The sequence below is a fragment of the Oryzias melastigma genome, linkage group LG7 (genome assembly GCF_002922805.2).
Source record: "Oryzias melastigma strain HK-1 linkage group LG7, ASM292280v2, whole genome shotgun sequence".
NCBI lineage: Eukaryota > Metazoa > Chordata > Actinopteri > Beloniformes > Adrianichthyidae > Oryzias > Oryzias melastigma.
Window position 1 is genome coordinate 7,754,890 of NC_050518.1, and position 13,287 is coordinate 7,768,176.

Sequence of the window (13,287 nt, forward strand, 5' to 3'; positions counted from 1 at the left end):
CCGTGACACGATCCGAACCGTGAGTTTTGTGATCCGCAACACCCCTACTATACACTACCTTTGCATTCTATACTGTACTATACCAGACTAAAGTAGACTGTGCTTTGCAATGTTACACTACACTACACTATACTATACTATACTATACTATACTATACTATACTATCCTAGACCATACTATAATAAACTATACTATACTGTGCTGTGGTGTACTGTACTATACTGTACTATACTATACTAGACCATGCTATAATAAACTATACTATACTGTGCTGTGCTGTACTGTACTATACTGTACTATACTATACTAGACCATGCTATAATAAACTATACTATAATATACTATAAATACAGGTTAATATTGAAAATGTAATCATAAAGCTTATTTATACAGTATGAGCTGCACGTTTGACGTACCTGTTGGCTGGAGTTAGCTGAGGGTGGGGTGATTAAACTTTGATCTACTAAGGGGTTCACTGGAGCAGAACAAGGGAGATGTGTGGCACGCCAGTAAATTTCTAGGTACTCTGCAAGGTGGTCACATGCATCCTCCAGCTGATTCTCATCAAGGATCACGTCAAACATCTCCTTTTTTTTTAAATAAAAGAAGTATGAAAAGTAGAAGGTACAAATATTTCAGATTTTTTGGTTAAATCCTGATATTTGCTTCTCTTAAAAAAAATAGAATAACAAGAACAACTTACGGGAGGACACTGTGCCAGCTTGTCCCCAGCCATCATCTGGACATTGAGGTGTTTGCTTTGTGACTTCCCACGAGATTTAATCAACCTTTGAAGAACCTTAAAAATGAAAGAAGAGGAAAATACCCATATTAAAGAATGGTAAAAACTATGGTTCAGAGTTCCAGTTTGACAAACATTACCTTATAAAGTTGTTCTTTTTTTAATTGAAACACTTTGTGCGTTATGAAAGTCAATGAACTTATGATGTACAGATTATCCATAACAGTTTAAAGATTAGAAAATTACACAATAGTATTGTTTGAGCAGAAAGTCAAAACCAATATATTCAGTATTATCTTCTTGGAGACCAAATTCTTATAATCTATCCATCCACCCATTTTGTGGTCATAGGGCTGCCTGAGCCTTTCCTGGCTAGGGTTGGGTGAAGGTGGCGTGCACCATGAAAAGGTTGCCAGCCTATTGCAGGGCCACACAAACACTAGCACACCTAGGGGCAATTTAGAGTCACCATTGAAGCTATAAAGCTTGTTTTTGGACTGTGGGAGGAAGCTGGAGTGCCAGGAAAAAACTCACGCATGCACAGGGAGAACATGCAAACTTCACAAAGAAAAGACCAAGCTGGGATTTGAACCAGGGTCTTCTCTTTTGTCTTGAAATGAATTATGATCATGAGTGTTCTCTTACTTTGGGTGAGGAGACTTTGACATAGACGATGATGGGGGCCAGGGAGGTTTTGAGGAGCTGTGCTGGGTGGTTGATAGTATCTGCATCCAGGACAACCAGTTGAAGAGACTTGGCCAGCTCAAAGATTCTCTCTATTTCACTCTGGACCTCAGCTGGAAACACCCAAACAAGAGTATTTGGTGAACATACTTTAGATATCTATCAAACTAGACACTTTATTTGGCAAGAAAACATTAAAGAGAGCTTTGTAATTTCTCACCCAGGCTGGAGCGAGTGTTGGCTTTCTCCATGATGGCCTTCTTGTTCAGCACAGACCGCTTAGCCAGCGACAGATCAGCAGTCACCCGTGTGATAGTGATCCTGGGCAAAAACTGTCCTATCACATTGTATCCACAGCTGTCCCACTTCAAAACATGCTTTGAACCCCTACTTTCTTCCAGCTAAATATAAAATATCATAACTAAAGAATTGATGCTGATGCAGAATGCCACCAACAGCTTCAGTGTTCTCTAGGATGCAACAATTTTTGGTTCAAAACCAAAATTTATGTTACACCATTGAACCAGAATTATGGGGAAAGTTGTTCTGCATATGTTTGCATGCATTAGATAAACGTGTTGTGCTAAATTTAATATATTCAATATTGTTTTAAGTTTAGTATAAAACAAAACAAAACCTTGACCCAAAAACTGAAGTTTGAATCAAATCATGGGGAAAGTAAATCGCTGCATCCCCAGTGTTAACCTCTGAGGTGAGTCTGCACAGAGCAGCTCAGACACTCACCTGCCATCAAATCTGTGCTTCAGGAAGTCAAACAAGGCTTTCTGCATCATGTCTGTTACCTGAGAGGCAGAGAATTTTGAAAAGGTTATTAAACATTAAAATTATGGGGAAAAATACACATTTGGGATGCAGACTAATACTATTTTATATTTGACACAGCTCATGTGTGTCTGATTTTTAGCATTGTGTTTGAGGAATTTCAAACTCAATTTCAAACAACCTTATTGTTGTTAACTAACAATAAGGTGGTAAAATAAATTAATCTCTAATCAGAGATGAAGTTTTAAAAAATGGTACCACCAAGCATGAAGTACTTGTACTGATAAAACCTTACTGTTGTGTCCTGCTGTTTTATTTGAATGTGACTGTGATATTTGATGTTAATGTTCATTGGGCCAGTCACTGAAATATTACTGAAGGATAAAGTAGAGCTCCAGTAAAAAGGTTTAGTGTCACAATTAAAATATATATATTTGTTAGTATGCTGTTACTTTACACAAACTCCCAGTAAAGTACATTTTTTCATGATGCAATAACACAGTACTATTATCAAAAGACATTTCATTTCATTTTGGTGTGGATAGGGGTAGCTAAATATTTGATAAAGTTTGCTATGCATTAAAGTAAAGTGAAGAAATGTATTCATTTTGCAGGTATGTTGCTAAAAAGGGCAAATTATATGACTTGTTCAAATGTATTTTTTTATATTCTTCTGTCTAATCTAATCATTTGTTTTCAGAAACAATGTAGTTAAATTGCAAAGTGGAAATAAGTTTGACATTTTTTTAATTATTATTGGACATGACACTTTTTATTCAAGTGTAAACAAAAGATTAAAAAAAATCCTTGACTGTCTTATTACCTTCCAGGAAACAGCTGCAGCACTTCTAATCAAGAATAAACTTACCAGTGAAATTAAAGCAATATTAGATCAAAAATTGCCAGAGTTCAGAACGGTCTTAACTGTAATTTTAAAACGAGAAATATATAATATAAACTGCTATGGTTTGAATTATGCAGCAATAGATTAAAAAGATTTGAAAAAATACAAGAAAACAAAACTGGTTAGTTTAAGTAGAAACTATTAAAAAAGTTCCAGACTAAATAAGTATCTTAAAAGTACTGAAACAATACTTTGAGAAATTTTTTTTTAAAGTTTCTTTAGTTTAGTTTGAAATGTATAGTTTTTAAAGCAGCTTAGAGGCAAAAAAAAATTCAAATAACCCTTTTTTTTAAGATTTTCAAAGCACTTTATTGGGGTTTATTGAGTTGAACTTTCCAGTAATTTATTATAAATAAATATACATTTAATTTCAAGTTTTGTGATATCATTCTTTTATGATTCTGTCTACATTTGTCCACACCTGTTTGAACTGTGGCAGACTCACCTCGTATCCTTTCAGTGAAGGACCCACCAGAACCACAGGCCTCATGGAAGGAACCACGTCATATGGAGGAACGTGTTCAGTCTGCACAGAACACAAATACAGAAGCAGGCTGAGATATTAAGGCGGAGATGGTGTACACACTACAAAAAATAAAATCTAGACATACTGCAGCACTATTTGTTTGGCAAAATGAAGTCTGTGATTAACAAATGATTTAAAAAAAAAAAGCAAAAACAAAGAGGGAATACCAACATACCTGTTTCTGCTTCTGTTTGGCTTTTAAAATAAACACATTTAATAGCAAATATTAATATTTAGTGCCATTAATATCAACTCTAATAATTAATTTAATGTAAAATTATACAATATTATAACAATGTAATTTTTTCATAGATTTTATGTGAGAGTCATGCTAAAAGCTACATTTGAATTATCCTATCAAACGCTCTCTGCTTTTGGAAGATGAACCACAGTTTAAAAATAAATGTGACTGAGAGAGAGTATGGAAGAAAAAAACTGCAGTCCAGCTTACCTGCAGACGGAGGCGTGGACCTCCAGCCTCCAGATGATGCATTCCCTCCTTTCCTGTTTTGCAGAAAGTAGTAAAATTGAATGTACATTTGTGCCAAAAGCAGCAACTTAGTGTGGATGATGTAAAAAGAGAATAACACATGAAAAGAAGATGATTTCAAATGGAATGCTTAGGAGGAAAGGCTCACAAACTGGGAAGTACAGAGACAGTTAGCAGAGATAAGAAAGACATCTCTTTGAGCTCTGACCTTGCTGCTGCCTTCTGCTCCTGTTTTATCCTCATAGCCTCCAGTTTTACTGGACTTGGGATGAAAGTGATGTCAGCGCCTTCCTTCACCAGCCGACCGATCCACCAGTCATTGTTGTACTTCTGTGGGAGAGGAAATAGAGCTTTGAGACTGGAGCGACAGAGTTTATGTTCTTTGATTTACTGTAACTTTTCAACTGTTAACAAGATTAACGTCATTCTAGTAGAACCTACTAGAATGACGTTAATCTTGTAAGTTACAGTATGTTAAAGATTTTGTGTTTTAGCGTAACCGGTGTTAAAGGGTAAAAAAAATCAATTATTATTGATCACATTTATGGTTTATTCCTAAAAACTAATTTAAAAAAATGTTTTCTTTTTTTTTACAAGTAACAAAGTTGCTTGATTAATTTTTCACCTCCTCACCTCTTTTATGTGCAGAAAGTCTTTGGTTTCAAAGTTTATAGCTGCACCTTGGACTGGACAATCTTCATCAATAGCCCCACAGTAGGTCACATTGGTTTTCACTGCAAATGCTACAGGTTTGGACTGTAGCAAGACCAAGAGAGCCACACATTATCATCTTACTTCTCTAGATTAAACCAATTAGTATATCTTTTTTTTTTGAAGATGGCAAGAACATCCCCTTCCATGCTCTCACCTTGGCTCTTTCCAGCTGCAGCTGAGCCTGGCGCTCGGCTTCACGCCGAGACGCCTCCTTGTCCTCCTCCAGGGACAGGTCGGAATCAGAGGGTCGACTAGTGTAGGAATCGGCTGAACCCTGAAAGAAGAACAGGATAAGGAGAAGAAGACTTAAAAATGTGTCCAGATACGGCAGAGAGAAGATAAATTCTGTAATGAGCAGCGTAAAACAATAAGTACCTACTTATTTTTTGCTTGACTCCACAAATAAATACAACTTTAGTTAGAACTTCACTTCTTTGATATGCTATCATCCTTTTGCCTAAAACCCAATGTTAGATGTTGAGAAATGAATTTCAGAAGCATTAGTAATAATAATTAAAAAAATAGTTTTAAAGTAGCCTTCACTGTGTCCTATTGCAGTACTTCATGATTACTGCGAATTATTGTCATGTATTAACATGATAACAGTTTGAGTCTCAGCTGGAATTAATCTTCACAAACATGTTTGATTAGGATCTATTCAGCCATCTTCTCACTTTACTGGTTGCGTTGTTGGTCCATAGACCCTAAAGAAGAGTCAGGTGCATTTTTATTTAAGTAAAGAATAAAAAAAAGAGTGATAGTTTAAGTTTTGCACTATTTCTCTTCAAGTGCGAGATGGCACATATCCATATAAACAAGTAAGAACTAGTGCACAATCAGATAAAAAAAGCACATAAAAAATAAATGTAATTAAAATAATAATATTAATATATTAAAATAAAAGTAATTGAAGTAGATAATCATATCCATAAAAAAAATAAAAATGTTGCAAAAAAAAAAAAGTAACCCACTTTGTTAAATCAGAGAGCTCATGAGCGGACCACTAAAAATACACTCCACCGGACACCATATAATTCTAGGATCGATGAATCTAATCCAATCCAAGAAACACAAGTCTCAGTGCTGGAACCTCATTAATGTGTCTGGGAAACTCACAGCTCCCAGTGTTCTCCACATTTCTGACTCCACACATAGCTATGACACACAGCCTCATCATCTGCCCTGTGAGGGATTGAGATACAGAGACGGCAGTGAGCAAATCCCTCACATGCTGTGGAATCCATTAGAGACTGAAACGTGATATAATGACACTGCAGCAGTTGTAGATTCTCACCAGCAGAGGGGAGCACATCCTTATCACAAACAACCGCCTTAAAGAACAGCTGTAAATGATGCTGCCGCTGCTTGGATCAGCAGTTTGAACTTAATACACTTCATTCTAACAGCCTGATACCTCGCCAGGTTATTAAGTTTGACCCACATATATCAGTATGTAAACTTTTTTAAAAACGGGGTGATGAATCAACAGATCCAGAGAGCTTAAAGGGCAGCAGAATATGGCAAGTCTTTTTATCATTTAATAGATATCCTTGATATCAGGCTGTTTTAACCCTAACTAGTAATGCCAAAAGTACAACTAGTTTACTAGTGGAAGATATTTTTGCTTACTAGTTAACCAGTAATGTCTTAAAATGTGCACAAGTTTACTAGTGGACCATATTTTTGCTTGCCACAGCAGAAGACTACAAAGAGATGCTAATGAAAAATATCCAAACAACATGAAGTGACCATACTAATGGCAAATCAGCAGTGAAACTTAAGAAAAGATAATGAAAAAATAGCAAAAATGATCAATTAGGTCAAATTTAATGACCACGATGGCCCTGCGACAGACTGGCGACCTGTCCAGGGTAAACCCCGCCTTCGCCCATCAGTAGCCGGGTTAGGCTCAGGCACCTCCGTGACCCCGAAAGGGACAAAGCGGTCAAGAAAATGAATGAATGAATGAATAAATGACCATGATACAAAGGAAACTAAAAACAAACCAAGATAATATTCTCAAAATTAGAGATAAGAAAATGCGGTCATGAATTACTGAAGTTTAATGAGTAACAATGGGTGACAATCTCAGATATAAGAATCAAAAACAGTTTGTTTTTTTTAGTTTTTTTGCATCTATAAGCCTCAGATTTGTTCACTCATGATATATTCATGGACATTTGATAGACTCAAAAACCAAACTCCCTCCTGCTCAACAGATGGACCACCATTTCAAAGGTAAAGTTAACCAGTAGCCCAAAGCAGAGTGGAAGTAAACAGATCAACTGTACAGTACGGCTTCTTCAAAGGAGATGGGCAGAAGGATGGAGGGAAGGGAAGACAAGTGGGGAGATGCCTCAAAGTAAGTGAACCAGAATAGACTCTAACTGAAACAAAAAAAGGGAGGGGAGGGGGGTGCACAGGAGGAGGACGTCTCTGAGAAAACAGACAAGAGAAGAGGCTGAGCTGGCATGCGGGCTGATTCATCAAAGAAAGAGGCAGCATTAGCAGCGTACCTTGTTACAGATGAGTCCTGTGGCGCTCGAGTCGGAGGCAGACATGTTTCTGCTGCCAGCACTCTCTGCGCCCCATGGCAAAGAAGCAGAGGAACCCTCCTCCCCTCAGCCCGTGGGGAGAGGGAGGGAGGCGGGCACCGCCTAAGTGCTTCGCAGCCATTGCTGCGCTGCCTCAACAGTCATTTCCTATACAAAATTGATGCCCCGACTGCAGCAGCGTTGTGAACATGCCTGCATGCTGGTGGGCTCTTTTGCTTTCAGCTCATGAAAGAAAAGCATCTTTCTTCTGCCGATCTGCACTCTGTCCTGTGTTGGTCCAGGACAGATCTCACACCAGCATCCTTCCTTCATTCAGCTAACATACAGAAACAGCTTAAAATCTGTAAAGCCATGAATAAACTGCATTTTTGTCTCAATTTCTTCAAACAAAAAATACTTTTTAAACTCACTTGATACCCAAAACAGGAATGTCAGACCTTGTTCTACCTTTAAATTGAGGTATTTTGTCCAAGACAACAACAAGTCACAGTGTTGGGTAAAAGAACATTAAATAATAAAGTGTTTCACTGTGGGTTTCAAACGATAATGCGACTTGACAAAAACTGGAAAAATCCCTTCATATGAATATTAAATCCATTTCAACTCGTAAACCAAAAAGAAAAGAAAAAGGGAAACTCCTCCCTCTCCTGCATAAATGCTTGAAAACAGCTGACAATGATCACCGATGTCAGAGAAACATTCTGCTCCAATCACATTTTGATCTATTGTAAAAGCCTTTCCAGTGGTCTTTTAATTATTATTATGTAATTTCAGACAAAATCAAAAAACTTCATGAACTCAGTTCCAGCAAAGTGGCAATAGTTTGTCAGAAATTTAGCTCTGAGTTGTGGGTGGGACTATAGGGACAATGCAAGCCTCCCAAACTTCCCATCATCCCTTTGATACGTTTCTCCTGCTTACTTATTTCCCCTCACAACCCCAGTCTGACATCATAGTGAAAACAAAAAATGGTGAGCATTATTATAGTTAGACAGCCGAACTGTTTAGATCCAGATGCTAGCTTGGACGAGGAAGACAAATTCGTACGTGGATCACTTTGTCTGCCAGTGGATGTATCAGAGTAGCTTGTGTATTTCCGTTACTGCATGAAATTGCAATTAAATTACTTTACCCAAAAAAAGTAACTGATTACTTTCCTTTTTTCCCTCACACGGAAATTCCCAAGGGAAAAAGCTTCCAAAATATACCCTTGACTTTCATTTAAATTATTTGTACGATCTTGCCAAGGACTTGGACAGGATCCTCATTGATGCTGCAGAAAGCAGCTTATCTTCAGGACAACTTGCACTTAATTAAAATGTTTTTGCCTTTATTTTTTAGTAATTTGGAAATAATGCAAACATCTCCAAACTCAAATTTGTCCACGTCCATATTTCTGCTTTCTTCCCCCATCTTTGACCAATCTAATCTTTCTACATAATGTATTTTGATTAATAAACTTCAACAAACCAGTTTAACTTTCATGTTTTTTTTTTATCTTTTTAATCTGTAGTTGTATAATTCAAATTATAGCATTATTTTTTGTATAATTATTATATCAGTTTTTAAATACAATATTCCCTCCATATCTGCGGGGGTTAGGGACCAGAGTCATCTGTGAATATGCCAAATCTGCGAATATGCTCAGGCTGGGAGCGCCTCTGCACTCTGGAGGGGGCTCCAAGAACTTAATACAAGCATCTTGAGTTGTCAGAGTTTTTGTGACGAAGCCAAGGAGTAAAAGAAATTCTACGAATACATGAAACCGGGAATAAAGAAACGCGACTAAAAGGTGGAACAATGTAAATCTCAATTTTGTTTCATTTACCCGAGAAAGAAAATGTCAGAGCCTAATGTTTACACAAATTAATTTGTTTTATTAGTCACTTATAGTGGATCCACCGCACTAAAATGTGAGTAACAAAGCCGTGAAGGTTTCTATATCTAGTAATTGTAATGAACTGTAATTTGTTACCTTCCTCCATGACTGAAAAAAGTAAATCACTGAAATTAGTTACATTGAAACAGGTTACCCCAACTCTGGTCACACCTACAAGCTTTTTCCAACCTTTTTGCTTTCGTCTGTTCCTGACTCACAATTTCAATAGATACATAAAATTTTCTTTATGTTTACCATCATGGAAAAATGCTACAAGGGCATGTTAAAAACACAATTATCATTGCAGTAGGTCTTTGAAGTCCTGCGTGATGCAGCATATGAATATATTTAATCTCTTACAGGTAAAAAGTCAGGAAAACACATTTTATTGAATTTTCTGAAGCAGCCTTTGAAACAGCTGTTCCCTCTCACAACAGTATTAGTTTCCCAGTCCCATTTGAGTTGAACACAATAAAAAAGACAGAAAGCTGTAATGTTATGTCCTACAGAGGCCAGGTATGAGCAGATGAAATGACTTGAGGTGACCTGATGAGAGCGGGGCCGCGCCTGAACGCCTGTCCGCTTGCTCTACAGCAGCCTCCTGACAGCAAGGTGATGCATGAGGCATCAGAACAGAGATGCTGCGGTGAGTCAGCACGCAGCTATATGGAGTCCATCAGACGTCCTAATAAGTCGCTGTAGGGGGGGGACGGCCTCATTGTTTCTGGCAGGGCTGCATGGCTGCTCGTCAGGTCGCCCCAGGCAGCGCAGATTCTACTTTGGGGTCCATTAATGCAGCCAGCATGCATGCAACTCTGGCTGCTCAGGAATTAAGTGTACTTCACAAAGGCTTTTAGCAGAATGTGTCTCTGGGCAATATTTCTGCATGGCCTTTTAAAATGAAAGGGAACAAACATAGTCGCAGAGAAAAGCCAATCTATTGCAAATTGTACTCATGTCCAATATACGGATGGCTGCATTGTATTAATGTTGTTCATTTAACTTTTGTTGGGATAGAAAAATAATTCAGACAAAAAAATGCTATTATAGCACCAGGACAACTTAAAGACAAACTGTTATTTTCCATGCAATCCAAATAATTCCCAAAACAGGAGAAAAAAGGGTGAAAGAAAATCAGAGAGAAGGACTTTGTCAGTAACAACACAAAAGATTAACAAGAAGAAATTGTCTTTTTTTTTGTGTCTTTGCTGTTCACTTGTTCTAAATATAGCTCTGTTCTCCTTTCCTCACACTCCTCCCATCACATACAGGGGTTGGCAGTGGGGAGAAGATTGCCGAGGATTGTCAAAGTTCACTGAGTTTTGATAAATTCCCACAAGAAGGGGGCAAAGCATATTTGAGCCGTTCACTGATGCCAGCTCGTCCGGCTGAATGTGATCTCTGTGCCTCTGTGGAAAACAAGAGGAGACTTACACCAGAATTATTTTCAGCAGCCGGCAGCCTTTGCAGTGCTTCTCCAGCAGAGAAACCTGCCGTTATGTATATTTTAAATTATACACGTCCATCTTTTATCTGTATTATCCGAGTTTCTGGAGCTTGCCCTGCAACTGTCGGGCAAAGGATGCACCCTGGATAATTTGCTAGCCCATCACAGAGTATTTTCTGTTCAGTTTTTCATTTTTATTTATTCATAAATAATAAGAAAATAACAAAACTTTTGTCTTTGACTCAAACCATAAAGCTTGGTTTGTTAAAAAATGTCTAGGCTTCTAAGAATGATTATAACTTCAAATTTATGTCTTTAAGTTCTATGATGTTAATATGGTTCCAGAGGCCCTGGCTGCAGACTATAAATGGCCAGGACTGGAAGTCCCCCCAGTATTACTCTAAAAAATGTATTGTAACTTGTGATCCTAACATTTTAGGATTTAATTAAAGTTTATTGTACAATTCCGAACACTATTGGCTTAGGGTCAACTGGCTCCAAGTTGGGCTTTTAAAATTGGCTGGACCAGGCTTTTGGGTGCAAAGCCCACCATAGTGACCGCACAGATACGCCTATTAAAGTCAAGGGGACTAGAAATCGGCTGACCCAGCTTTCTGAGTCCAAGATCTTGGTCCAATCCCGGACCGGTTTGAAGCTGATTTTGGTCACTAGGAGGAGTCATTTTGGAACTTTCCAGGATTGTTTTTTTTTTTTTTAGTCTCCCCAGGTTCTCAGTATTGTTCCCCTAACCTTTTTCTACTGGATCCAATATCCCAGTATGCCAGATTCATTGTCCCAGATCTTAATCTCACAGTCTTCAGGTCTTCTGGGGCCAATATCCCAATATGCTAGGATCGTGCTCCTGGGTTCCTTACTTCACTATATGAATATCTATGGGGCCAACATTCAGGTATGCCAGGATCATGGCCCCGGGTCCCTAATCTCACTAACTTTCTGTCTTCTAGGGCCAACATCCTGGTATTCCAGAGTCATTGTCCTGGGTCCCTAACCTCACTATCTTTCTGTCTTCTAGGGCCAACATCCTGGTATTCCAGAGTCATTGTCCTGGGTCCCTAACCTCACTATCTTTCTGTCTTCTAGGGTCAACATCCTGGTATTCCAGAATCATGGTCCCAGGTCCCTAACCTCACTATCTGACTATCTTCTGGGGCCAATATCCCAGTATGCCAGGTTCCCTGTCCTGGGTCTCCAACCGCACTATCTGACAATCTTCTGGGGTCAACATCCTGGTATGCCAGGATCATAGTGCTTAACCTCAGTATCTGAACGTCTTCTGGGGCCAATATCATGTGAATGCCAGGATCGTAGTCCCGGGTCCCTAACCTCACTTTCTACAAATATCTAAAGGATCTTCTGGCCTCCATATTCAAGTGTTCCTGGTGGGTCTCCAGGGTTCCTGGTGATGTTTGGTGGGTTAGGATTAGTGTTAGGGTAAGATTAATTATTTTCGCTTCTGGCTGATGATATCAGGCGCCATGTTGTCCGAAGCCAGGTCTGTCTCATACGATTTGGGTTATACATATAAAAATCAAGAACAATATATGTACAAGAATAATCCAATAAAGTAACAAAAATCTATGTACTGGTTATAATTAAGTGAAAAACTAACAAATGATATGATAAGAGAATAAATTGACTTTAAGGTAAAAAAAAAAAAAAAAATTACACTCATAGACTCCGATCTGCAACCTTGTAAAATGGAGCCAAACTAAACATCTGTGTACAGTAGGAGCTGAGGTAGCAATACAGAGACATGCAGATCGTTCAGACCACAGAGAAGTGCAACCAGAGTAGGGCAGAGCGGATCAATACATGAGCCACCCAGATTGATGCTCTTTACTGTCCTTAGCAGCTCAAACCTTCTGTTTTGTTACTCTACTTGCTTGTAATATGATTTTTGTCATTTCTAAATATATACACGTATATTGTTAATTTGACAGGAGATTGATTTAAAGAAGTGATTCACTTTTAGAAAAGAAGGCGAGAGTGAACTCCACGTGAAAGGTGGACGTCTGTCTTTGATCACCTTTGTCAACTTTCTGACTACATTGTGCATATGTAAGCTTTCTTCTCTCCAAGGAATTCCTCAACCTGACTTCTCCAAACTGCTCCGACTTGGAGAGGGAAATGCAGGAGCTGGAGCTAACCCACATAAAGTTGTGGACCTTGAGTACAGCACAGAGCTGCACAATGCTGCAGCCTTCATTTAATCAGATGTTTTCATTCCAAGCTGACCTGATTCAGACTTTTAGATTTGACTTGGGCCTAATGAAGCAGCTTAGGGAGCTGTGAGAGTTTCAGACTTATCAATATGTAATGATGACATGCATATTAATGCACTCAAATCTAACAATGAGATGCTTTCTTTTATGTCTCCAGGTATAAAAACCTTTTTTTCACAATTCCAGATTCTCCATGTAAGAACGTCAAAGATGTCCCATAATACACCACTAGCATAAACGGAAGCAATTATGAGCACAAATACTTTACAGCACCACCTTTCAGCAGTTTTCACACAGGAACTCATAGCTGGATCTGGGA

At 38.3% G+C, this 13,287-nt stretch overlaps 1 protein-coding gene across 1 annotated transcript in view; it reads right to left on the minus strand.

Annotated features, from left to right (window-relative positions):
* cacnb3b (calcium channel, voltage-dependent, beta 3b) overlaps nucleotides 1–7,596 on the minus strand; it is a 9,704-nt gene extending 2,108 nt beyond the window's left edge. The window contains exons 1-12 of the mRNA XM_024293895.2: nucleotides 7,361–7,596; nucleotides 4,999–5,118; nucleotides 4,764–4,886; nucleotides 4,339–4,460; nucleotides 4,092–4,144; nucleotides 3,816–3,835; nucleotides 3,560–3,640; nucleotides 2,172–2,230; nucleotides 1,648–1,748; nucleotides 1,389–1,540; nucleotides 705–800; nucleotides 418–588 (exon numbers count right to left, since the gene is read on the minus strand). Coding sequence (XP_024149663.1) covers nucleotides 418–588; nucleotides 705–800; nucleotides 1,389–1,540; nucleotides 1,648–1,748; nucleotides 2,172–2,230; nucleotides 3,560–3,640; nucleotides 3,816–3,835; nucleotides 4,092–4,144; nucleotides 4,339–4,460; nucleotides 4,764–4,886; nucleotides 4,999–5,118; nucleotides 7,361–7,405 — 1,143 coding nt within the window. The 5' untranslated portion in view covers nucleotides 7,406–7,596. The remainder of the gene's footprint in view (nucleotides 1–417; nucleotides 589–704; nucleotides 801–1,388; nucleotides 1,541–1,647; nucleotides 1,749–2,171; nucleotides 2,231–3,559; nucleotides 3,641–3,815; nucleotides 3,836–4,091; nucleotides 4,145–4,338; nucleotides 4,461–4,763; nucleotides 4,887–4,998; nucleotides 5,119–7,360) is intronic.
* Between the last annotated feature and the right edge of the window lie 5,691 nt (nucleotides 7,597–13,287).